This window comes from Mesoplodon densirostris, chromosome X, assembly GCF_025265405.1.
Source record: "Mesoplodon densirostris isolate mMesDen1 chromosome X, mMesDen1 primary haplotype, whole genome shotgun sequence".
Lineage (NCBI taxonomy): Eukaryota > Metazoa > Chordata > Mammalia > Artiodactyla > Ziphiidae > Mesoplodon > Mesoplodon densirostris.
This window is the reverse complement of record NC_082681.1, coordinates 120,858,333-120,885,663: the sequence shown is the minus strand read 5'-3', so window position 1 is coordinate 120,885,663 and position 27,331 is coordinate 120,858,333. Positions and strand designations below refer to the sequence as shown.

General features: G+C 39.0%; 1 protein-coding gene across 3 annotated transcripts in view; it reads right to left on the bottom strand.

Moving 5' to 3' along the window:
* The window catches only part of RPS6KA3 (ribosomal protein S6 kinase A3), a 111,272-nt gene that overhangs the window by 53,356 nt on the left and 30,585 nt on the right, over window positions 1-27,331 (bottom strand). For all 3 annotated transcript variants that reach the window (XM_060086281.1, XM_060086282.1, XM_060086279.1), the window contains one exon: window positions 2,052-2,168. In XM_060086281.1, the coding sequence (XP_059942264.1) occupies window positions 2,052-2,168 (117 nt within the window). The remainder of the gene's footprint in view (window positions 1-2,051; window positions 2,169-27,331) is intronic.

Sequence of the window (27,331 nt, the reverse complement as noted above, 5' to 3'; positions counted from 1 at the left end):
TGGTGGGGGTCGGGGGAGAGGGAAGGGTGGGGACTAGGAGGATATGTCAAGAATGCCTCTCGGGCCTCCCTGGTGGCGCAGGTGGTTGAGAGTCCGCCTGCCGATGCAGGGGATGCGGGTTCGTGCCCCGGTCTGGGAGGATCCCGTGTGCCGCGGGGCGGCTGGGCCCGTGAGCCATGGCCGCTGAGCCTGCGCGTCCGGAGCCTGTGCGTCCGGAGCCTGTGCTCCGCAACGGGGGAGGCCACAACGGTGGGAGGCCCGCATACCGCAAAAAAAAAAAAAAAAAAAAAAAAAAAAGAATGCCTCTCAAGTTTCTGGCTTGCTTAACCAGAAGTCATTCATAGTGATAGAGAAAAATGAAATAGAGGTTTGGGGGTTAGGGGAAAATCATGAGTTTGGTCTTAGATATGTTGAGTTTAAACTGACTTTGGGGCATGCAAAGAGAAAAAAATAAGTAGCTGTACATACAGTTCAGAGCTGAGTCACAATCTAGATTGGAGATATAAATCTGTTACATCAGCTGTATGTGGGTTTTATTAAGATAGTGGGCATAAAGAAATTAATTAGTAGGGAGTATAGAGTGAGAAGGGAGCCTAGAATGGAACCTTGAGAACTTCAGTACCTAATGACTGCCTAGAAGAGGAAAATGGGGCTCCAAGAGGTTAAGTAACTTGCTCAAGTGCACACAGCAAGTAAGTAGAAAAAAACAAAACAAAACTAGAATCCACGTCTGGCTGACCTAGAGCTCAAACTTGCAACCATTATCTTCTTTTGGCTACTTAATCTATATCTGGATTAAAAATATCACTTTGGGCTTGAAAGAGGTTAACAGCTGTAACAGATTACCTATGTTAGCCAAGAATTGCTAAATAGTCCCGTTAAAATACACAAGAGAGCAAAACGGGTGTTGTTTTGAAGCTTGCAAAGCATATCTTCAAATGCTTCCTCACAGAGAGGTGGCAAGGAAGCACTGCACTGTGAAAGCTGAATGCAATCTCAGAACGTTCCTCTTGCTGAGAAATGGACTAGATAGATCAAGTAGTAGTGATTATAATGCTGTACTTCTCAAAATGGAGTACAGGAAGCGCTCCTGAGGTATGCAGCAGGGGGACAAGGAATACTTGAAAAATGATAAAGATGTTGCAATTTTAGTTGGTGGATTTGGGAAATAGTTGAGAAATATTTTTGGATATTAAAAACAGACACAGAGGGGCTTCCCTGGTGGCGCAGTAGTTGAGAATCTGTCTGCCAATGCAGGGGACACGGGTTCGAGCCCTGGTCTGGGAGGATCCCACATGCTAGGGAGCAACTGGGCCCGTGAGCCACAACTACTGAGCCTGCACGTCCGGAGCCTGTGCTCCGCAACAAGGGAGGCTGCGACAGTGAGAGGCCCGCGCACCATGATGAAGAGTGGCCCCCGCTCGCCACAACTAGAGAAAGTCCTCGCACGGAAACGAAGACCCAACACAGCCATAAATAAATAAATAAATAAACTAAAAAACAAAAACAAAAACCAGACACAGATATCATTGAATAGAATGCAGCCTGTGAGTTCATTTTAAAGACAAGCTATAAGTCCCCCAAATTTCGTATGTGTAGTGGTAACCCCCCACCCTATTTCCTTGGGAGTACCTATTTGCTTTCTGCTGGTATTAGGGGTACTCTGGAGGAAAGATTGAGATGCACTGTTATAATGTATTGTAAGATCACTTTCCGATTCTACATGAAGACTCAAAAAGAGGCCAGTGTGTCATGGGAACATTTTGTGATTTTTTTAATCATTCAAGAAGTGCAATTAGAAAGGTCATATAGTCTTGAAGATAAAATGAATATGAAGTGAACACTGCCAAGTTATGAAAGTTCCCATTGTACTTCTGAATGACTTTATTCACTTTGTCACACTTATTGATAATGAGAATTGTAAAAACACAGAAAATACTGCATTGTAGGGAGATCAGTAGTATTTCATAAAATATTTCTGTTCCCCATTTGTATGAAATATACATGAATTCAAAAAGCAACTTTTTAAAAAGCACATATTCATGACTTACCTTTCCAAATGATCCCTGCCCTAGTACTTTTAAAAGTTCAAATTGGGAAGGATCTGCCTTTTCATGTCCTTCCTTTACATGATGTGTGATTGCAATTTCTTTGATACTGCCTTCTTCCTGTTGATGCAAATATAAGGGGATAAAACAGAGTTAGAGCTACTTCCTCTGGCTATAAATCAAGCAATGTAAATTTATTGTATCATATTAGAAATCCTCAAATTAACATACACAAACCACCTTTACTGACTCACCAAGTAAAAAGAGAACACATGCCAAGCAAATATACTTTCAAGTTAAATGTCAGAGAAAGAATAATACCAGCCAACCACATAGGCCAGTTTAACCTCTACATAACATTAGTTCTGAATATTTTCAAGTCTTCACTCTTCCTATTGGAGATAATCAGAAGGATTAGTTTCATGGGGTGAGGGCAGAGTGTGTAAAGAAGGCTGAAAACAGATCAGAGTAATCTGCTGTGCTCTGATATGTGACTGTATTACGTAGAACCAACACTATACACAACAAAACCTGATTATTGGGGAGAGGGGTTGAAAAATATTCCTGGGTCAACGTGGAGATTTCTACCCTCAGCAAGGCTGTCTGAATTAGCCTGCTGAAGTTTACTGTGTTTGAAATATCTAAGTTACTTTCTGTTTCTAGGACTACCTGAGATCTGAGATGGGAGAAAGGGATAACTCTAAAACACAAAATCAAGAAAGATTTAACATTTGGATGGAGGATTGGACAGAAAAAAAATGTTCAGCATAATGGAACAGTAGAAGGTCTTAGAGTTAAGAGAAGGATACTTAAAGAAGGTGGATGCTTTACTATACCTGAGAGAAGGTGTCAGAAGAGAAAGGTTGAAAATACATGTAAGTATACATAGAATTTCAATTACTTAATTACCCTGAGATCAGCAGATTAAGTACACCTTATTTATTCAATAATCAAGACATGTACTTTATCAGCCCAAAACTACAATAAAACAAAACCCAACAAAACAAGAAACATAAGCCTGTCAAAGACTATCTTTTCTTTTTTTTGCCTATAATGTTTTTCTAGTGCATACATACTATTAGTAGAATCTAAATGTGTTATACAAACATAAATAATTCATTATTTTTATTACCATTTATTCCATATAGATGCTCGAACTCTAGTAACATTCTCTGAGACACTCACAGAAGGCTAGCAATATAAGGAATTACAAAGATTTCTCAAAAAGATATACCAAGGATATCCTAATGTGGTAGCTTTTGAAAATGAGTAGTAAAAGGAAAAAAAGCTCCTATAAGAGGACAAAAAAAAAAATCCAGGCCCACCAATTTACTCTGTAAGACAGAAGCTGTAGTTTGTAGAATGTTCTACTACTAAGGCAGCTTAATCATTTTGGACTTTCTTGGAACTTTGGCAACAATAATAGAACAATCCCCCAATATGGTTTAGTCTTTTATTTTGTAATTCCATATGTATTATCTCATTTAATTCTCACAACGATCCTGTGCAATAGGCATTAGGGTAGAATCAAACATTAGCTGACTCCTTCCTAGGCACCCCTTCTCTCCAAATGAGACCAATGTGTACAAGGGCTTGAGAGTGACAGCTGTTCCTAGGCGTATTAGGAAAGAAAGGAAGCAAATTACCAAATTCTTTAAAAAAAAAAAAACTTTCAAAGAACAATGTATATGTGGGATTGATTAAGTAAGAAAGATTTAGATTAAAATCCAGGAAATATTTATTAAACACCGAACATGTATCAAGCCCGGGTTGGGTGTTTTTTCACCTTTTCTATTTATGCTTCATGCAAATCTTTGACTACATATCAGTATTAGAGAGGGCTGATGATAACACAGAGTATACCCCAAAGCAAGCAAAAACATTTCAGAACTCTCTACAGACTCCTCCATTCACCATTAGAGATTTTAAAGGTAAAATGGTCTGAATATTCTACAGTCTGAAGTTTAAAGAGATCAAGTAAAGATCACAAGCTAGTAACTGGCAGACTTAGGGCCCAATTCCAGGCTTTCTGACTTCTAACAACTTCTAAAACAAGGATCTTAGCATTACACCACATTGAGACTGTCAGAGGCTCTTGGTGGTTCCCCATCCAAGATCAATGTCAGGAACATACAGACTTATTCCCCTGGTTTTTATAACTGGTCTGTATCTCTTAGGTCAGTTAGCTAAACTGATTAGTGAAGTGGTCTCTGAACTTTTGGTAGTGCACCATTATTAATTTAAAAAAATAGCATATACCCAATATTTGTATACTTATTGGCTTATATATACTTTTTGTATTACTAAATTATATATATACTTATAAATTATATACTCTTTGTATTACTAAATTATATACATTATACATGGAAATGAAACTATAAAGAAGTTCTCCTCTTTCTTTTTTGTACTCTAAAGTGCTGTCACATCAAACTTTGAAGACTAATGGATAACAGACTTGAACTCATGAGGCTAAGTTCATGGGTTGGATTCCAGCATGTGCCAGTGTGCCTCCTGTGGGAAAAACGAACTGTTCCAAGAGCCTAACTGAAATCTAACGGCTATTTATGCCCTGATATCATGATGCTGTGAAGAACTATACCCTGTGATGTTCTATATATTTTACGACTTTTCTTTCTTGGGTTAAGTGGGATGTAATTTATTAGGCTGCAACATTATTTCATCTTATATTTCATAGCAGATACCTACTACAATTGTCTGTCACAAATAAAGATGCAACACAGGCAAGGAAGGACTACTGAACTATAACCGTTTTGCATTTTGTCACAGGCATACAGCATCAAGCCTTACTCTCACAGTGTGAGCTACCATCAGGCCATGGATCTCAAAATAAACGGCAGTTACTATTCAAGAAAGACTTCATCTTTGATGACTATCCTTCCTTTCATGTCAAAAAATTACTAAAAAGGGGGCTTCCCTGGTGGCGTAGTGGTTGAGAGTCCGCCTGTTGATGCAGGGGACGCGGGTTCGTGACCCAGTCTGGGAAGATCCCACATGCCGCGGAGCGGCTGGGCCTGTGAGCCATGGCTGCTGGGCCTGCGCGTCCGGAGCCTGTGCTCCGCAGTGCGAGAGGCCACAGCAGTGAGAGGCCCGCGTACCGCAAAAAAAAAGAAAAAAAAAATTACTAAAAAATGCAGAGTCTCCCTTTGATCCCTTCATTCAATAAACACACTTAAGCACCTATTCTGTATCAAGCATGGTTCTGGGAATAGCTTTTATTCTATTTCCAGTAACATCGTCCTGCTGTAATCCTTCATTACCTTTCCTGTAGGAAACTGAAACTAGCTTGGTCACTCCTAATGTCCCTTTCTGCCACTGCCACTCCAATCCATCCTCCTGACAAATTCATTTTCTGAAAGTAGACAGCTCCAGTTACATGACCAGACTGCTCAAAAACTCCTCCAAGTTTTTCTAAATTAAATGCACTGCTTTACGTTGGCATTGGAGGCCTTCTGCAATATGGTCTCAACCTGCTTTTCTGGTATTATTTCCCAACATTCCCTTACACGTAGCCTTCTGTCAACTTGGGTTATTTCCTGTTCCCTAAATTTTTTGTTTTTAAAATCAAAGTAATACATGCACATGGGTAACAAATCAAACAGTGGTAGAATAGCTTATGGTGAAAAGCAAGTCTCTTCTCACCCCCATACCTAAGCTTTAAAAAAATTTTAATTCTTTCTGCACTTACTTTGATCATTTCTTAGTTTATTAACTTTAAGACAATACCTATTGATTTAAAAATAAGAAAGATGAGGGACTTACTTATATTATGCCCCTTCCATCCATCACCTTCCTCCCCACTGTTTGATAATTATATTAATTTCACATAAACCTCTTGTTTTTTCTATAAGTTTTAGACAGAATCCTAACTCTTCACTTTGTAAAAGGAGGGTAATAGTGCCCATACATTCGTTCCCTCAAACTTCCCCCCACCTGCTAATAGCTTATTTTTATTAATATTTAAGGATATTAATATTAAGAAAACTAACATTCTCTCCTGTAACCACAACCAAATCCTTCATGCTCTCCCTACAGCTTGATTCTAAAAGCTGAAAGCCTATATAAGCAGCAGCATTTTCATGACAATATATTGCTCAAACGCAGGCTAGGAAGTATATTAAATTTCCTTTCATATGGGCCCCTAACAGTGACTTCTGGGATAATCCAAGGGGACTTTAAATCTTAGATTTTTACCATACTTTCCATTCTTCTGAGAGCCCTCTCTTACCCTTCCATCAGGATGGGTTGTTCTCTAGGCCTTGCTGCGTAGATATTATCTCGGGATATATCTTCAGTGCTTTCCTGGTTGAATCCACTATTTTCAGTTTCCCACGTCTCTCTCTTTCTTAGACTACTCCCTTGTAACTTCCTAAGAAAGGTGATGTGGAAGAAAACTTTCTGGATCTTCCACATCTGAAAATGTCTCTATTTTGTCTTCACATTTGTATAATTTGGCTTGCTACCAAATTCTAGAATAAAAATAATCTTGCTCAAGAATGTTGGCGCCATTCGTCCACTGTCTTCTAGCAGTCAGCACTGCTGATTAGCTGGATGATGCTAGCCTGATATACACTTTTTGGTACGTGACCTGGTTTTTCTTTCTGGAAGCTTCAAGAATTTTCTGTCCTTGTATTTCTGAAATTCCACACTAAGTGAGATAAATATGGTCTCCTTTCCTTCAAAATGCTAGAGGTTTGGTGAACCTTTATAATCTAAAGACGTGAATTCTTTACCTCTGGGGAAATTCTGACATTTCTTTGATAATTTCCTTCCATCCACGCTTCAGGGTTTCTCTTTTTGCAACAACTCTATTAGCTGGATACTGTACATCTGGAATTTAATTTTCATCCTTTTTTCTCCTATTTTCTGTTTCTTTTCTGAGAGACGTCCTTGACTTTATTTTCCCACCCCCATACTGAATTTTTTATCCTGGCAAATCTTATTTTAAAATAAATCTTCAAGTGTTTCTTTTCTCAATATTTCGTTCTTTTTTTAAATAGCACCTTCCTACACTCCCTACCTCTTCCTCCCCAAAATGGATGCAATCATTCCAAACCTCCTTGAGGACAGTAACTAGACTTTTAAAAATCTTTTTTCTAAATTGGGATGCAGAGGATACAAAAAATGTTCTTGGGGGTGGAGAGAAAAGATCAATGCTTATGGCCCAAGTTGCAAAAACTATCCTCAACACATTTTTCTGCTCCTTCCCAGTTGAAATTTTTACTAATCATATCAGCAAACCATTTTCTATCTACTTTTATGTATATGTGAAGTCACAGTAGCATAATAGGCACAATATCCTTGGTTGCTATCTTGATCCCCAAATTGTGCTTTATGTCACCAGTCTTTCCAAGTTATGGGACCATGAATATTTTAGAAATGAATTTGAGGTTCAATTAGGACATAATACTAATGCTTGGGCAATCTTGGACAACAGATAGGAAAGCAACAATGTGCTCTTCTAGCTCATACCTGGAATCCAATGAGATGGATGCAGAGAGGGATATCGAATTTCTGAAGACATTAATAACCAAGGACAGATTGATATTTGCATGCGACAAACCTACCTTAGGTCACTAAATCACCTGTTACTGAAATAAATCTGTCACATGACAACACAGAACTACAGTTTGATAGTTTGTAAAGTTGTGTTTTTGCCTGTAAGTATACAGTGAAGCAACTGTAATTTTATGGAAAAAGAATTTTATCAATGAAGTAGAGCAGAGATGTAAGTTATATCCATTATAATTACTCTGTGAGGCTCACATTTTTACATTTTCTGGCACAACTGTACTTTAACTGATACATGGATACCTGCCCAGTCATTACCACAAAAACTTACTTTGTGTATTTTAAAAAGTTATACAAAATTCCATATTTTTATTTTTACAAAGTCTACGTTTATTTGCTAGATAAAGGTCCACCTGTAGGCAAAATTGTGAGGCTGCCAGCTGGTCTACATCACAACCCTGTATCCTTCATCTACACTCCTAGCACTTTAAGACATTTGGTACTCACAGTTGCCAAACTCAGAGGTGTTCAATACTCTCAAGCTATGAATGGGAATTCATTCGTTCATCTATTTAAACATTTATTTATTGAACACCTAATACATGCCAGGCACTCTTCTAGCTGTCTGAGATATACAATAAATGAAACAAACCAAAATCTTTGCTGTTTTGGGGAGAGACCTAATAATAATAATAATAATAATAATAATAATAATAATAATAATAAGGCTCTTGTACTTTTGCTTCTTCCTGACTACCTGGTCCTGATGGAAGTGCTTCTGATCTATGACATTCTCTTAGGCTCTTCCCTTTTTGTTAGAAGGCAATTCAGATTCTGGGCCAGGTACTGCACTAGGTATTAGCAAAACTACGATACAGAAGAGTATCTGCTCTCTAGGAATTTACCTAGGGCTTCAAAGATGTACTATTGGGCAAATACTTGTTGAGATATGACCCTGATAGATAAAACAAAGTCAGTTCAGTTAAAAAAATATCTATGGGACTTCCCTGGTGGTGCAGTGATTAAGAATCCGCCTGCCAATGCAGGGGACACGGGTTCGATCCCTGCTCCGGGAAGATCCCACATGCCGCGGAGCAACTAAGCCCATGCACCACAACTACTGAGCCTGCGCTCTAGAGCCCGCGAGCCACAACTACTGAGCCCATGTGCCACAACTACTGAAGCCCGCGCACCTAGAGCCCATGCTCCGCAACAAAAGAAGCCACCGCAATGAGAAGCCCGTGCACCGCAACGAAGAGTAGCCCCTGCTCGTCGCAACTACAGAAAGCCCGCGTGCAGCAGCGAAGACCCAACATAGCCAAAAATTAAGAAACAAAAAAACAACTATAATTTAAGGAATTTGTAAAGAGTATCATTTTAGACATCACAGAAAAATGGCAGAAGAAAATTCATGGACAGGTGGATCTTTCGTTGTTCCTCCAGTCACAGAGAAAGCCACCTCATTTGTTTCCCAGGACCAACAAAAGGTCGATAGGTTCCATCTTAACTGGTCTTTGAGGTTCACCCCTTACTGGGAAAAAATTAACTCAATGTTTCCTTTTCAAGTTGAAAGGGAAAAAAAAAATTGTTCTTAAAATGTTTGTAAAAAGGATTAAAGAAAAAGAACTGAAACAGATACTGCTTACCTGAGTTATATAAAACCTAATACTATAACATGCAAATATCAAGAAAACAAACTGGGTGACATTAATTGATTTTAAAGAATGATTCAACATTTGGCATTATGCCCTGCCTTGTATACATAATTTCCTTTTTCCTCCCCTCCCTTGAGTCAGGAAGTGTGTTCTTAAGGCATTTGTATTTTTTAAATTGTTTTTAATGTCAGAAAATATTGTTGAAGCTCGAAATAAAATATTTAAATATTCCTTAGTAAAAGCCAATAAATAAGTATTTTCTACTCATGGATATGTAACCATTTTTTGGCCTATCATAAAAAAAAGACCTGACAAATGAAATTATAAGATTTTATTTACCTCTTAAATATAATCCAAAAGTAAAGTAAATAAAGCAGCGCTTTCTATATAGATAATCATAGTTCAATAATATACTTTTTTTTATTTGAAAAAGATATGTTAATTTTTTTTGATGATCAAGATACATAAAAATTATTTGGCTGTGACACATAATTAGTCTTGTTATTCAAGCTGCGGTGAGAAACCACATTTTAATTTATTCTAGATTACAATTTGACCAAATCTAATTTACTTGATTTGCTAATGAATAACATGTTCAGAATTTTTCATTTAGCCAAATTCTTTAAGAGAGTATTCTAGGCCAGCTTCTTGAATCTATGTTTGAGAAAACAGCATTGCTGGTTCTCCAGACTAATATTTTCAATAACTGCTGGAAAGAGCACTGAGTTTTCTCCCAATTGGGAATCCCGATCAACAAATTTAATTCTCTTTAAAGAGCAGCAGGATAGCACAATTCTCATGGCAAAATATCAAGTTGATTTCGGCAGGATTTTAGATTAAATACAATGCAAATTATCATTCACTAAACACATTTTAACAAAGTTATGCTTTGAAAACTGTGCCTACTGTAAGATAAAATTACTTGCTTAAAGCTAAATATAATTGATTAAAAACTTCAAATTTTTAAAAGAACCAATTTCAACAAAAATCTGTTTTTAAGTTCTCGACTGTTTAAAATAACACATTCCCCTACTCATCAAAATGTTGCTTACATTATTATTACATAGTAATCTCCTAAATATTAGTAGGTTCACAATTTTGTTCACGCCTAGTTCAATACTGAGAGTTACAGTCATCTGTTTTATTATATAAAATTACAAACACTAACAAGATTAAAAATTACTTTAGCACTAAAAAGGCAATGTAAAATAAGTTTACAAAATTCACAGAGTTGAAATATATAATATAAATAGCTGGCTTACTTTTAGTAAATAGAAATATTATTCTTTAAATGTTCTATAAGAACTGGTTTTGAATTTTGAAAAGCTTCTTAAAAGAACATACAAAGTGAAATAATTGTTTAATTAGTATAATTATACTTAGCTCTAACCAAAACATTTTAGTCTTTAAAGAAGTTGAACAAAGCTTACCTGTATAGAGCGAACACGAAAAGACAGAAATTTAAACATGGCTATGAAACCATGATGGTGATAAAGAATTTCTAACGGTAAAACTTAAGTTAGAAAGGGAAGGCCAAGCCCCTGCAAAGTTTTCCCCTACCAGCTGTTCCGGCAATTAGAAAATTTCCTGTCAGGCGGGTCCTGAAATGCTAGAGAAAGAGGCCTGACAATTTTCCTGTGGTAAAAGAAAGGAGAAACGTAATGGCGAGGGCACTAATGTAGCTGATAGGTAGAGAGGCCAGAACAGGAAACCAAAACAGATTTGCTGATAGCAAAATCCTGCTGAAATGTTCGTACTCCTGGTTCCCAGAAATCCAGACAATTTTCACAACCCATGAAACGAACATTATTTTATTTCAGAATCCTGAGATATGCTGGTATTTCTTAACTATATGACTTTAAAAGCAACTGAAACTAGTCAGCACAATTAAAATAACAAGTCATCAATTCTCATGTGAAATTTTACCCTTCGCAATGTTTAGACACACACTCCAAAGGACAGTTTCAAGACTATTTTAAGGTTATATATAGACATGTCATGGGTGTTCCCTGTCAATGAGGAAGAGTTTCCGAACTATGGGAAGAAAATGACCACATGCAAGAAGCTTTTTGATTGTGATGTAAGGACAAACTCTTCCTGTCTTCAATGAAAGTGAATTACATTTAAATTCACATTGGTTATAAACATCAATTATCAACCAGGTTAAAGACGTCAAGGCCCACAGTTAAAACTCACATTCCTAGCTGATAAAATCTAAATTAAAAAAAAAGTCCACTCCCTGGGCTATTAGTGAGCAAAAGGAACATTTACTGAAGAAGTCAACCTGGAAAAGAAGGAGGGATCAAGCTACCAGACAATCCCTTACTCCATTTCGTCCTCTAATAGCTTCCAGAAGTTATTCTAAGGTATTTTTGCTTTGGGAAATGTTTTTGAAAGTATGCCAGTATTCAGAACATGATCACTGAGATAGCGGCATTTAAACAAAACCAAAGGACTGAAGCATCGAGAGCTGTGGGAAAATACTTTATTTAATGTACACGATCTATGTGGAACCAACAAAAACCTCAAATGTTAAGCTACATAACCTATACGAATTTAATAAAATCACTGAATTTTCAAAACCTGAAGAGCCTCTAAAAATCACCAAGCTTGCTCCAAGCTTGAAGGAACTATGATCAAGGCAGGCACATATTTGATGACAGAGCTATCTATCATGGGAGCTCAGTGCTGCTGTCCTGTATTGAGCAAACATTAGAGGGTCCATTAGGTGCTACAGGTACCATTTGAAAGGCCAGGGCTCTTCCTGCTAGATCAAATTTTTATGGCAATGTTCTATAAATGACCTAATGCAAGTTGAAGAATAAAAAAAAAACCTGCTTGGGACTTCCCTGGTGGTGCAGTGGTTAAGAATCCGCCTGCCAATGCAGGGGACACGGGTTCGAGCCCTGGGCCGGGAAGATCCCACATGCCGTGGAGCAACTAAGCCCGTGCACCACAACTACTGAGCCTGCACTCTAGAGCCCGTGAGCCACAAATGCTGAGCCGACGTGCCACAACTACGGAAGCCCGTGCGCCTACAGCCCGTGCTCCGCAACAAGAGAAGCCACCGTAATGAGAAGCCCACACACCGCAAGGAAGAGTAGCCCCGGCTGGCCGCAACTAGTGAAAGCCTGCACACAGCTACGAAGACCCAATGCAGCCAATAAATAAATAAATAAACAAACAAACAAATAATTTAAAAAAAGACTGTCAAGAAGAGGCAAACATCATGGTTACTATAGAACCAATTAAGGGGTACAAAATAAAACAGGTGTGTCTCTGTACAGAGAAGTCATCAATTTTACTCAAGTAATACTTAAGAACAGAAGCAACCAAATAACCTTTTCTGAATTTGAAGGATTAGCCTAAATTGGCTTTAATGACTAGTGATGCTCAGGTTAACAATTCACATTTTACTGTGAGTTATGCTTTTTAATACTACCCCTAAAAAATGAAGCAATGTTTCAGATATCAAAATCTGAACTAAGTCTCCCTCAGTTGAAATGATACCTTAATTAAAACAGCATGGTACTGCTGTATAAAAGCAGAGTGACAGAAAAGAATGTGCCACTTTACATCTGAGGGAGATGTTAGGATATTTGGCTACCTGTTTAGAAAATGCAAGCCTTAAAGGAAAACATTGATACAGATTTGATTATAAAATTCAGAAACTCCTCTACGTCAAAAAGCACCATAAAGTTAAAAGACTAGCTCACACGATTAGAATCCCTTATATACAAGATATCACTGAGCAACTGCTTTACTTGGGTATTAGCTATCTCCGAACCAGAACGAACCCATATCTCATTATAAGCAGTTGAAACACTGAAAAATGCCTCAGTGTTCCTTTTGTGTGTGCTCAAATATCCATACCATGTCTAAGTATCAGAGGTATCCCAGGAGTCTTGTCAGGCTTAGAAATATTTTGGCAGTAAACCCGTGTCTATGAGAAATGTTTGGATATTTTGTCAATTTTGTATGAGTACAGAAGGGACACTGCTTATGGCATTTATTAGTATTTAAGCACAACCCATTGTCCCTATCAGATTAAGCTTCAGAACAGGCAAACAGCACATAGGAGGAACTCAAATAATGGCTGCCCAATTAAGTATCATATACTGAAATCTGAAATGGACACTACTTGTGTGGTTGTGCACATGAAACCAGATATTATTGTTGATATTTTCCTGCCTCTAACCTTTTTCCTGCCTCTAACTTTTAACTATCTTTAAATTTCTCTTATTAAATTTTCAGCTAGTTTTTCATTTTTGTGTCTTATTGGTTTTATCATTTGCCTTACTATTTGAAAAGTAATTTTATTATAAAAACTATGCATGTCCAGTATAGAAAACTTAAATAATAAAAAGGAGAAAACAAAAGAGGGAAAAAATCCACTATGTTGGTGCTTTCTAGTCTTTTTCTGTATATACGCACATATACACATGGACCATAGTACACATATTATCACTTTTTTTTCTGTAGAGGGCCAGAAAGTAAATGTTTTTGACTTTGCAGGCCATATTGGTCTCTGTCAACACTGCCACTGCAGCGTGAAGAGGAATGGGTGAGGTTGTGTTCCAATAAAACTTCATTTACAAAAATAGGGGGCAGGTCTCAGGTATAGTTTGCTGACCCCTATTTTCTATTATTAAATCATCCTCAATGCATTATTAATGACTGCAGAGCATTCTACTATATAAATCCCCTATTGTTGGGTATTTGATCTTCTATATCACTGGGATGTCCCCATCTTTTGTGCACATTCACAATTTATTAGAAATAATTTCTGGAAGTGGCACTGTATTTCTAGAGGTAGAGTATGCAGCATTTTAAAGTTTCTTGATCCTAATGTATTTGCCAAGTTGTCCTCTGGGAAGAACCTAAAAAATAATGAGAGAACCACACCAAGACCTCAGGCAGGGGTAAACTACAACCAGGCAGGGGTAAACTACAGCCAGGCAGGGCCAGTCAAGGGCTAAATCTGGTCATGCCCATGTCTATTTACATAAGAGCTCCTGCTGTTTTTTTCCCTACATAATGGCTACAGCTGACTTGAGTAGTTGCCACAGAGCCTAAAATATTTACTACCCAGCCCTTTATAAACAAAGTTTGCTGACTCATGGTCTTGAGTCCTCCAACAGAATGAGCAGCAAATGCAAAAGCCCTGAGATTAGGAATCGGCTTAATGAATTCAAAGCACAAAGGAAAGACCTTGGTGGCTAGAATGTGGTGAACACCAAGGAAAGAGAAGGAAATGGGGAAGTAGGTTCGGGCCACATTAAGCAGGGCCTTACAGACTACCAAGAAGTTTGGATTTGCATTTGATTTCAAGTGTAATGGGAAGCTAACCTTACTCATTTTAGGCAGCGGCATCAATACCAATCTCCCAAACCTGTAAATCCTTTCGGGCTTTTTCCTTTCTAATCTAACTTCCTTCCCTTCATATTTAATCCATCAATAAATTCTACTGATTTTATCTCTGAAATAAATCTCAAATCTGTCTATTTCTATTTTCTCTGACACTGTCAGTACCAACCATTATCATCTAGTGCCATCTAACTGGTTTTCCTCCTTCCAAATTTTTCCTGTGCAATCCTTTCTCTTCACAGCAGCCAGAATAATTTTAAAACAGAAATCAGGCTTGGTCATACCCCTACCTCACATTCTTCAATGGCTTCCCATCCCAGAATAAAACTCAAATTTCTCATAGTCTATGGAACACAAAGCAAACACTAATAAATGCTACCTTGATTCTGACTTGGGAATATATTCAGTAAATCATTCAAATATGATATCAATATTTGGTTTTAGACATATTTTAATCATGTTAATATCAGACTGTTTCCTCTTTACTAAAAGAAGAATGAATATTCAATTTTTAAAATGTCTTTTTATTATCTATTAATATAAACTTAGTTTCTCTCCTCTGACCTACTGATTTGATAACTTATATCAACAGATGTCCTAATATGCTTGTATTCCTAGGAAAATTTCATTGTTTTAATATAAGTCTGTATTTGATTTGTAAATGTTTAAAAGGATTTTTCTATCTGTATTCATTAAGTGGCACAGTTTCCTTTTCTGTGTTAACTTTCATTTTCAGGGCTATGCTAACTTTATAAAACGGACTAGAAGGCGATACAATTTTTTCCTACGCTTTAGAACAATCTATTTCTTGAAAGTTTCCAAGATTTCTCCTACTGGAGCCTGGGGCCTGGCACTGTAGCGGTGGGATGTGTGTGGCGGTACGTGTTCTTTAATAACTTAAATTTCTCCCTTGCTATTGGTAAAGTCATAGTTTTTCTATTCCTTCCTAAATATCGTTTAGATTTTCTTAGAAAACCACATATTTCAGCAAGACTTCCGTATCAGTATAGAGATATATTTAGTATACTATTATGTTTTTTAAATCAAATTTAAGGAAAATTTCAAGCATATCTAAAAGTAGACTGAATAGTATAACAAACCCTCATGAACTATAACAATTATCAACTCATGGCCAATCTTGCTTCATATACTCACTTCCCCCCACTCTCATAATTATTTTGAAGCAAATCCTAGACATTATATCATTTCATCTGTAAATATTTCAGTTATTATGATGTTTTAATCTCCTTCCTATCTGTGGTTATATACTGTTTTGCTTTCCTAATGTTGTGCATTTGCTTTTGTTATTTTTCTTGTTTTCTAATTCACTGATTTTGGAATTTAAATTTAAATTCTTTCTCTTGCTTTTTATGGATTTACTTTATAGCTCTTTTTCTAGCTTCTTTCACTGAATCCTTAGTTCCTTTATTTGAATTCTCACTTATTAATAATTTTTTCTTTCAAGTATAATTCTGACAATATCATATAAGGTACTACTATATGCTAAGAACCATGCTTTACATAAAATTACTTCAGCTAATTCTCACCACAATGAGATAAGTAAATACTATTATCCACACTACAGATGAAGAAACTAAGGCTTAGAGAGAAGTTAAGGAACCTGCTGCCCAAGTTCCCACAGTTTGGAAGTGGAAATGGCTGTGATGTTGGTGGGAGCATAGACAGGCAATTCTATCTGGGGAAGGAGCATGTACATGTATGGCCAGTGGCTGAGTTAGGTCAGAAGCCAGGAGGTGCTAAACCTTTTGATAAGACCCTGAAGGAAGACAGCTCGATAGAGGGTCCATAGCAGAGTTTCTGAACACTTTTTCTACATCATACGTTATATTTGTCTGGCGAAACCCAAACCTTGGTCAAACCCAATTATCAACCATCTTCATGACTCCATGATGGCTGAACCCTGCTGGAGAAAAATAAACTGCTATAATAAAAACTTAAAATTAACATGTTCTTAACCAATTCCTTCAGATACAGTTTTGTTGTATGAATCAATTTTTCAGACACTAAAGGGTTTAGTATCTAAGAATTTCCATTTAAGTATAGGAGAATTATTCTGTAGCACACATCCATCAGTAGATAATGTTATAAAGTGCTATGGTTCTAAGGTTTTAAATCAGAGATGGGAAATAAGTTTTATGATCATCAACCTGAACCAAATGGTAGTAGCTTCCTAGAGCGCTGAGAGGGGTTGCTTCTAAGGCCCTGTGTCAATGGAAAGCATGCTATATTCCACTCACAATATCTCCCCTGAGCATGATGAGAGGGCGAGGGGGCAGCACCACCGATGTCCCAGCTGGAATCTTGCAGTAAGCAGCAATACACCCTAGGTGGTATTGCTTGTCACCCTATTCACGCATTTTTTTTTTTCCTGCTTAGGCTGGACTTCTTTTTTAATAAATTTTTTTCTCTATATTTATTTATTTATTTTTGGCTGTGTTGGGTCTTCGTTGCTGCATGCAGGCTTTCTCTAGTTGCAGCGAGCAGGGGCTACTCTTCGTTGCAGTGTGCGGGCTTCTCATTGCAGTGGCATCTCGTTGCGGACCACGGGCTCTAGGCACGCAGGCTTCAGTAGTTGTGGCACGTGGGCTTCAGTAGTTGTGGCTCATGGGCTCTAGAGTGCAGGCTCAGTAGCTGTGGCACGTGGGCTTAGTTGCTCCACAGCATGTGTGATCTTCCCGGCCCAGGGCTCGAACCCGTGTCCCCTGCACTGGCAGGTGGATTCTTAACCACTGCGCCACCAGGGAAGCCCTGGAGTTCTTTTTACTTAGTCATTTTTGTCTCAAATGGTTAACTTAAGAGACTCATTTAAGTACAGGAGTTACAACTTTCAATACACCAGTATTTCAGGTTGACTCAATAAACCATTCATACTTCAAGAGAACTTAGATGAATTTTCTTTCTTTCCAATTATGGTTTAGATCAGTCAAATTGAAAAAATGGGTATTGTGACAAGTAGACTAGAGCAGATGAGAAGCAAATTTGGATCCGAGGGATCATATGAGTTAGGCAAGCCATGATTTTTTTTAAAAAGGGGGTATTTTTTTAAAAAGCTCTTAGGGGTGGAGTAAAGGGACGCTAGAAATAAAAAACAGCCCTGAAAGAGGGCCAAAAATGTAGTAAAGGAAAACTTACATGCTTGGAAATTTTGCCTATTATACACATACTCTATTTAATGCGACCATGCAGTGCTAATTATAATGCTATTTATTCTCGGAAATATTGTCCTAAGTGGTATATACTTAAATCTACTAGAGCATATCTTCCCCATGCTCTAAGTGCTAAAATATACTCTCAGCTAATGAGAGTTAGAAAAACAGACAATACTCTACACAATTAGTCAGTAAGTGTCATTAATGTAACACTCCACAAATGTTCCCTGCCAATGAGCAAGCACCCTACTGTACTTTCCTGTTTTGAGTGGGTTCTTCGCTGTCTATTGTCTACTCCTCTAGGGTTTCTCTTTTTTTTAATTTATTTATTAATTTTATTTATTTTTGGCTGTCTTGGGTCTTTGCTGCTGCACACGGGCTTTCTCTAGTTGTGGTGAGCGGGGGCTACTCTTCGTTGCAGTGAGCGGGCTTCTCGTTGCGGTGGCTTCTCTTGTTGTGGAGCACAGGCTCTAGGTGCGCGGGCTTCAGTAGTTAGAGCACACAGGCTCAGTAGTTGCGGCACACAGGCCCTAGAACATGTGGGCTTCAGGAGTTGCAGCATGTGGGCTCAGTAGTTGCAGCACGTGGGCTCTAGAGCGCAGGCTGAGTAGTTGTGGCGCACGGGCTTAGTTGCTCCACAGCATGTGGGATCTTCCAAGACCAGGGATCAAACCCGTGTCCCCTGCATTGGCAGGCGGATTCTTAACCAGTGCGCTACCAGGGAAGTCCAGGGCTTCTCTTTCTGTAGTTTATTTTGTGTTTAACCCATGATGACTGCAAGAGTTATGCAAGTGTGTGCTGGACTCACAGCTATGAGTGCCATTTTGGATGTTCAAATGCAAGTTCTAAGGGAGCTTGAGGGAACCTTCAAAGAAATGGAGGAAACCAGCAGAGAACAAGGAACTGGTGAAATTCCCTGGATATTGTGAAGGCCGTCATACAAATCACTGCTGCCTTAGGGTTACTATATGAATAGCAGCTACGGCATGCGTAGAAGTTGGAAGAAACTACTCCTAAAGGCCCATGAGGAGATCTGAAAAGAATGGGGCACTGCTGGTGTACTCCTGCCTGTGACCTTTATAGGGGTGCTGCTCTTTGTTTTTTTGTTTTGTTTTGTTTAGTGGTACGCGGGCCTCTCACTGTTGTGGCCTCTCACGTTGCAGAGCACAGGCTCCGGACGTGCAGGCTCGGCAGCCATGGCTCACGGGCCCAGTCGCTCCGCGGCATGTGGGATCTTCCCAGACCGGGGCACGAACCCGTGTCCCCTGCATCGGCAGGCGGACTCTCAACCACTGCGCCACCAGGGAAGCCCAGGGGGGTGCTGCTGTTTAACTTGGCATCCAAAGTCATCTACGAGCTATCTCCATTTTATCTTTTTAAACCATTTTTACCGCTACTACTTTTAACAAGCTTTCTCCAATTCTTTTTTTTTAATTAATTAATTTATTGTTTATTTTTGGGCCACACTGGGTCTTTGTTGCTGCGTGCGGCCCTCTCTAGTTGCAGCGAGCAGGGGCTACTCTTCATTGCAGTGTGCGCGCTTCTCATTGTGGTGGCTTCTCTTGTTGCGGAGCTCAGGCTCTAGGCATGTGGGCTTCAGTAGTTGTGGCTCACGGGCTCTAGGGCACAGGCTCAGTAGCTGTGGTGCACGGGCTTAGTTGCTCCAAAGCATGTGGGATCTTCCCGGACCAGGGCTTGAACCCGTGTCCCCTGCATTTGCAGGCGGATTCTTAACCACTGTGCCATCAGGGAAGCCCAAGTTTTCTCCAATTCTTGACAATCATGCATGTGACTCTGATACAAGAGCTACAAAGACTGCGTTGATAAATATAGTATTTAGGACTGTAGTAATATAATATTCACAAAGTTAATGTTATGAGTGATTAATGTATGCATGGTCATTAGAAATAAACAATAGGGGGAACAGAAGGGTCAAAGGACCAAATTAAGAGAAAGTCAGTTCACAGTTTTGTCTGAGGCCAGGCCTACTGTCAGCCAGAAAATTACTGGATACCACCCTAGTTCCTAAGAGGAACTAGGTGAATAGTCTGAGAGAGCAAGATCAGCAAGGGAGGAAGAGGACAGGACAATTAACACTTACTGGGCTCTTCCTTGGTGCTAGGTACTTATTTATCTCCTTTAATTCTCAAGCCTCAGAAGAACCTTTGCCTGCTACTGTAAGAACCATTAAGAGAATTATTTCCCCACTAAGCAAGAAACTGCTTTAATGATTCTTGGATGATTATGGAGACCTAAACAGCCCAGACTCCCTATTTCCTCTTCATGGATCATCAGAGCACGGAGTCCTCTGGCCAGCTGAGAAAGGATAGAAAATTCTGGAGTCCAGGAAGGTATCTTGGCTTGAGGGGCTATACAGCACCCTACCTTCTGCTATGAAGGCAGTCTCTCTCCCAGCCCTACCGGAATAACGGATAAAAATAATCAAGTCTTTCCAGCAGGGAAGGGAGAAAACAAAATACACTGGCTGGAGCAAGTTAACTGGTGAGAAATTCAACTAATTATACATAAATATGAATTAACACGCAACCATTCCTGGGGAGGGAGATGGTGGAAGGTGATGACTACCTGTTATATTCTGGTATGGATCAATTTAATCAGATACATTTTGTATACTTCATGAGTGGAAGAAATAAAAATTTTACTTCACGTGCATAAAGACAAGAAAGGATTGAGCCTTCAGAAAGCCAGAAGAAAGGAAAACAGCATTAAATTCTAGAAGATGAAAGAAAAGTAGATCTACGATATAGGAAGGAGGCAGATCGGAGGGCAAAGAACAAAGGGAAGAGAGGAAGACATGAGGTGTGAAGAAGGGAGAAAAATCCAGACAGAATGAAATGGCTCTACCACAAATAGAAACCAGGAGACATGTTCAAGAGAAATCACAGGGGCAGCTACATATGTCAAGAAGGTCTGACTGAAGATTAAAGGGTCAAGTAATGACGCAAGGCTTATATAACAAAAAGGTAGCAGTACCCAGTGTTCTCGATACCCTTTCAGCTCTATTCATTGTTCCCTCTGGTATTTATATGATAGCTAATAACCTTATACAATTTTCTCCTGACTCAACAATTTCAGATATTACCTTTAGACATCCTACTATAGCTGACTTGACACTCATATTACACATTTTGGTTAAATCAATATTGAGTCTTTACAAATATTATGACTATGTAACCACTGTTCACTGCTTGAAGTAATATACTCTAGTTACATTTCTTGTCTATGTTTCTATTTTTGTTAAATTTATAGTTGCTTTGTTTTAAAACTTGCTTTCTTTTCTTTGCACCTATCTCAAATTGTTCTCACTTTGCCTCTCAAGTGGATTTTCAATACTCAAACCTACTGGACAATTCATAACTTCTTTTTTTCCCCTGAAGACAGCCCTCCTGGAATCATGTCTGCTTCAATCTGGACTGAGTACTCTCTAAGCCTACTAAATGAACTAGTCTTCTGAAGCATCCTTTATTCATCATAACGGGAAGGAACTTTCTTCATTGTGCTTGTACACGTTGGGTCTTTTGTTGCCTGAATCTCATGTCTTTCCTTTAGTTAATAACCTTCTACTGTTGGCAGAAGAAGGTATTCTTCTTCCAAAGAATAGGTACATGTCTGAAAATACCTTCGTTGAAAATCATTTTCACCAAGCATTTCAAAGGCACTGCTCCTTGACTTTTAACTTTCAATGTTGAAATGTCGTATATTATTCTTATACCCAGGCCTTTATTTTATACATTTCTTTATTTTTAATTTTTGGCTGCGTTGGGTTTTCGTTGCTGTGCTTGGACTCCCTAGTTGCAGTGAGCGGGGGCTACTCTTTGTTGCGGTGCGCGGGCTTCTCATTGCGGTGGCTTCTCTTGTTGCGGAGCATGGGCTCTAGGCACGCAGGCTTCAGTAGTTGTTGCACAAGGGCTCAGTAGTTGCAGCATGCGGGCTCTAGAGCGCAGGCTCGGTAGTTGGGGCGCACGGGCTTAGTTGCTCCGTGACATGTGGTATCTTCCCAGACCAGGGATCGAACCTGTGTGTCCTGCATTTGCAGGCGTATTCTTAACCACTGTGCCACCAGGGAAGTCCCCCAGGCCTTTATATATGGTATAAAAAAATTTCTAAAAGCTTGTCTTAGTCTGTTTCGGCTGCTATAACAGAATACCATAGACTGAGTTGCTTACAACAAACAGAAATTTATTTCTCACAATTCTATAGCCTGGGAAGTGCAAGTCCAAGTTGCCAGCAGATTCGGTGTCTGGCGAGGATCTGTTTCCTTGTTCATAGGTAGCCATCTTCTTGCTGTGTCTTCACAGGGCAGAAGGGGTGAGGGAGCTCTCTGGGGTCCATTTTATAACGGCACTAATTCCATTTATGAGGGCTCTGACCTTCTGACCTAACCACCTCCCAAAGGCCCTACTTTTAAACTTCATCACGTTGGGGGTTGGGCTTCAACATACAAATTTTGAGGGAACACATCCAGCCCACAGCAAAACTTTTAGGATCTTCTCTTTATCCCTGGTGTTTTGATATTTCATAATAACAATCCTTCTTGAGTAGGGTGGTTCTTCTTCTTTTTATTTTATTTTTTTGGTTATTATTAACAGGCTTTCAGTAGGCAAAATCCGGAGACTTGGGGTCCTCATGTTGGGGGAAAAATTTTTTTTTTGGTATTTTAGTATTCTACCTAATCTAAGAGCACAATTAGCACTGTACCATTAAGAAAGAAAGTGCTGCCAATTAAAATGTGTCACACCTTCGATTATAACAAACATTTTGATTTCAGAGATATTAAGATGTGGCGGTGGAAACATGTATCTTATGCTATTTCTTTCCTAATTTCTTCCCCTCCATTTCCCCACTGTCTCTTTCTGGAATTCCTATTACGTAAATGTTAAATTGCTTCTCTTTCTTTTTCTCTCCTACTTTCTATTTGTCTTGTTCTATTTTGGGGGAAGTTTCCTCAATTTTAGCTTCTAAATATTCTACTAAAATATAAAATATTACTATCACATTTTTAATTTCTAAGAGTTTCTTCTTTTTCTGTTTTTAAAAAAATAGCATTCTGGGCTTCCCCAGTGGCACAGAGGTTAAGAATCCGCCTCCAATTCAGGGGATACGGGTTCGGGCCCTGTTCCGGGAAGATCCCATATGCCGCGGAGCAACTAAGCCCATGCACCACAACTACTGAGCCTGCACTCTAGAACCCAAGAGCCACAACTACTGAGCCCACGTGCCACAACTACTGAAGCCTGCAGCCTAAGGCCTCTGCTCTGCAACAAGAGAAGCCACCGCAATGAGAAGCCCGTGCACTGCAACAAGGAGTAGCCCCTGCTTGCCGCAACTAGAGAAAGCCCGCGTGCATCAATGAAGACCCAATGCAGCCAAAAATAAATAAATAAATAAAAGTAGATTTAAAAAATAGCATTCTACTCGTTTTAGGAAATCAATTTCACCTCTTAGCACTCAAAGGATATTAATTTATTTTTTCTTTTGCCTTTTTCCTGCATTGTCCGTTTTCCCCAAGATCTTATTCTTTCATGTTGGAATCCTTTCTCAAGTGTCTGGTGATATTTGGTTTTTAACTCATTTTTAAAAGTGAGGCACTACGAAGTGGACCAGATGTTCTGGAGCTTGTCAACTGGTAGGCTTTCTTGTAGGTTAAATGGCCAAGTAGCCAGCCTTTACATTGAAGATCTCCCAAATGTCAGTATCTGAAGGTCTTTTATCAGGGATCATTCAGTTTCTTCAGGAAAGACGACTCCACTCTCCTGTCTGGAGGATATGGTCCTGGTTGGTGAAATGGGGAGGGGAAGGGGATCATAACACCACTGAGGAGTAGGCTTTCACTTGATCTCCCTGTTTCCAGCTCAGTGTCTCACCCCACTTCCTACTACGCCTGGGGTTCCCCATGTATGGAGCCTCTCTGGTTCATTTTTCTCTATAAAATACTTTCTGTCTCTTCCAGGGGTAGGAGAGGGGTTAGAGTAAAGGCTTTTTATATCGACATTCAACCAATCTCTATTTTCAGGCTGTGCCATACCTCCACTTTCCACAATACTTAGTGACCTCATTCTTGAGCTCTTCTGGGGCTTTGGGGCCCTGAATAAGGCTTGCTTGATGATATACTCCTCACCAGCACTTAGGTCCTATAACTTCATCTTGTTATGACTCTTTTATCTGCTTTTCATATTTATATATTGTGGTTCAAATAACAGAAGTCTTCAAACTTCAAAGACCGTGTTTCCGTTTCTTATTGTCCTTGTTGTTTTGGGTGAAAAGTTCCCAGAGGAGAAGAGGACAAAAACAGCTTTATTCTGCCATTTTAAAACTGCAAGTTTCCCTTATGTGTTTCTGTGTCTCTAACAAGTTAGCAGAGTTCTTGGCACCAAATAGACATTCATTAACTACTTTGTTAATGAATGATTAGATGTAGTCAGAGTACAGACTAAGCTGCTCTAACAAAAAGACCCCAAAATGCAAAGTCTCGAGCGAGGTAAATGCCTATTTTTCTCTCTGGGAGCAGTCCATAGGCACAAGGCTAGGTTAGAGTGAAGAGGTGTTGCCAGATCCTTAGGTCACTAAGGATCCAGGTTTCTTCTCTTGTTATTCTCTATCTGCCCTATAGTCTTGTTGAGGCCAAAAATGGCTAATCATCACACTCTGCATTCTAGCCCATAGAAAAGGGGTCAATCAACCTACAAGAAAGCCTACCAGTCGACGACCTCCATACATACAGTTAGCATCTCACAATTCCTATGGGCCAGGAATCTGGGCCAACAAACATGTGAGCTTGGAAGCAGATCCTTCTCCAGTCAAGGTTCAGATGAGACTCTAGCCCTGGCAAACTCCTTGACTGTAGTCTGTGAGAGACTCTGAACCAAAGAAAGCCGTGCCCAGATTCCTGGCCCACAGAACCTGTGAGATAATAAATGTATGTTGTTTTAAGCTACTAAGCTTGGGGTAATTTGTTATGCATAAAATAACTACTGTGACATCTCAACTTTCACTATTTAAATGATCAGTAGTTGACAAAAACTTTTAACTGTACATTAGAGGCAAATACAATTTAAAAGTATAAGGCTAATACATATTTGACAATCTTTTGGATTTAATACCATTAAAGAAATATTAAATATTAGGTTTTTATCTTATACTCAATTCCTATAATGTGGAATGATCTCAACAACTTTACCCACATTGCTGGTAGTATCTTAGTCCTGCACCTTTTCAACCTACCTCTAGAATGCAGTTAACTTCCAGATGTAAATGTTGCTAATGCTGTGAGTACTCAGAGGGAAAGTATGAGCCATGTATGTAGAACACCACAATGGAAAATTATTTGATTTTAGACTTCAGAGAATAAAAAATTTAGAGGTTTTCCTTCCAAAGGAATTGTTGCATAAAGAAAAAAGGTGGCTGATGGCAAAAAAATCAATATTAATACTTACTGATTGTTTTTACATTTGCTTAAATGCTAATAAATATATACTATAGACCAATGAAGTAAAATGACCCAAATGGTTTGGGAGATGCAGAAATCTAGACCAAATCTGAAGGCAGCCTCGGGCACTAGGCCCCATGCTAGCCAAGACTTAATTCACATGTTCCTTTAATTAACAAGCACTGATGGAATACCTACTGGGTACTGGGAGCCAGATACATGGATGTAAAACAAGGAGTAAGTCAGACATGGTCACCGCCTCATGTAGCTCACAGTTTAGTAGGAAATACAGACAAGTAAATAAGCAATGGAATCTAGTGTGGTGTTGTCATGTAGCGTACACATAGGTTGCTAGGGCAGCACAAAGGAAAAATACTCAATTCAAGGTGGAAATGAAAGTGGTAGCTGTGTCAGGAAGACACCTCATTTGAAGTGATAGCAAAACTTGGACCTAAAGGATGATCAGGACTTCATTGGAGGGGAGTGGTAATGGAAGAGAATTCTGGGAGAGGGACTATCACCTATGAAGGCTCAGGAGTAAAAGAGAACCTGAAACATACGTGTGATTGGACTTTCAGTAGAGGGTAGAAGTGTGCAAAGGTTTTATTATGCAGGGTTTGTCACACTGCAGAGTTTGGACTTTATTTAAAGGAAGTATAGGGCTTCCCTGGTGGCGCAGTTGTTGGGAGTCCGCCTGTCGATGCAGGGGACATGGGTTCGTGCCCCAGTCGGGGAAGATCCCACATGCTGCGGAGCGGCTGGGCCCGTGAGCCATGGCTGCTGAGCCTGCGCGTCTGGAGCCTGTGCTCCACAGCGGGAGAGGCCACAACAGTGAGAGGCCCGCATACCGCAAAAAAAAAAAAAAAAAGCACATAGAAACAACTAATTTTTTTTACATACTAGCAATAACTAGATGGAAGACACAGCAGAAAAGAATTCCCACTTACAATAGAACAAAAACTATAAAATGTCTATGAATTATCTTAATAAGAAATGTACAAAACCATATTAAGAAATCATAAAATTTTGATAAAGGATATAAAAGAATATCAGAATAAATGAATGTTCTTGGAAGTGAAGACCCAATATTTATTAAAATAATTTTCCTCATGTTAATTTATAAATTTAATGCTATTTGCATAAAAGTCTCAATAAAATTTTCAGGAGTGTTTGATAAACTGATTCTAAAGTTCATCTAGTAGATGTATAAGACTACAATTTTGAAAGGTAAAAAAGATAGGAAGGCTTGCCTTGCCACATATAAAAAACATATAATAAAAGTACAGTAATTGAAAAGGTATGTAAAGTCAAAACATTCAGGGATGTTGTGGGTTGAATTGTGTCCTCCAAAAAGGTATGTTCAAGTTCTAATCCCTGGTACCCGTGAATGTGAGCTTATTTGAAAATAGGGTCTTTGCAGGTATGATAAGGTTAAGATGAAGCCATACTGGAATAAGGTGGGCCCTAATCCAATGACTGGTGTCCTTATAAGAAGAGGGAAATTTGGACACAGACCCACAGGGAGAATGCCATGTGACAATGGAGGTAGAGATTGGAGTGATGTGTCTACAAGCCAAGGAATGCCAAGGACTGCCAGCAGACAACAGAAGCTGGAACAGGCAAGGAAGGATCCTCCCCCAGAACTTTCAGAGAGAACATGGATCTGTCGACACCTTGATTTCAAACTTCTAGTCTTACAAACTGAGAGAATAAATTTCTGTTATTTAAGCCACCCAGTTGTGGTACTTCGTTAGGGCAGTTCTAGGAAACTAATACTAGGAGTATATGGCTATTTTACATCTGGTAAAAGAGGGATCTCAAATGAGTGGGAATGAATGGGTTTTATTTATTCAATAAGTAGAGATTAGGACAACAGGCTATCCATTTGGAAAGAAAAGTTATATTTCTGCATCATAACAGGTACTAAAATTCCAAGTAGACCACAAATCTAAATGCAAAAAACAAAACCGTAAAAGTGGTAGATGAAAATGTGAGAGGATATTTTTATAAACTTGATTCAGGGAAGGATTTTCTAACTAAAACATGAAACCCAGAAGCCAGAGCTGACCATTTAAAAATGAAAACTTCTGTACACATACAATGAAAGACAAC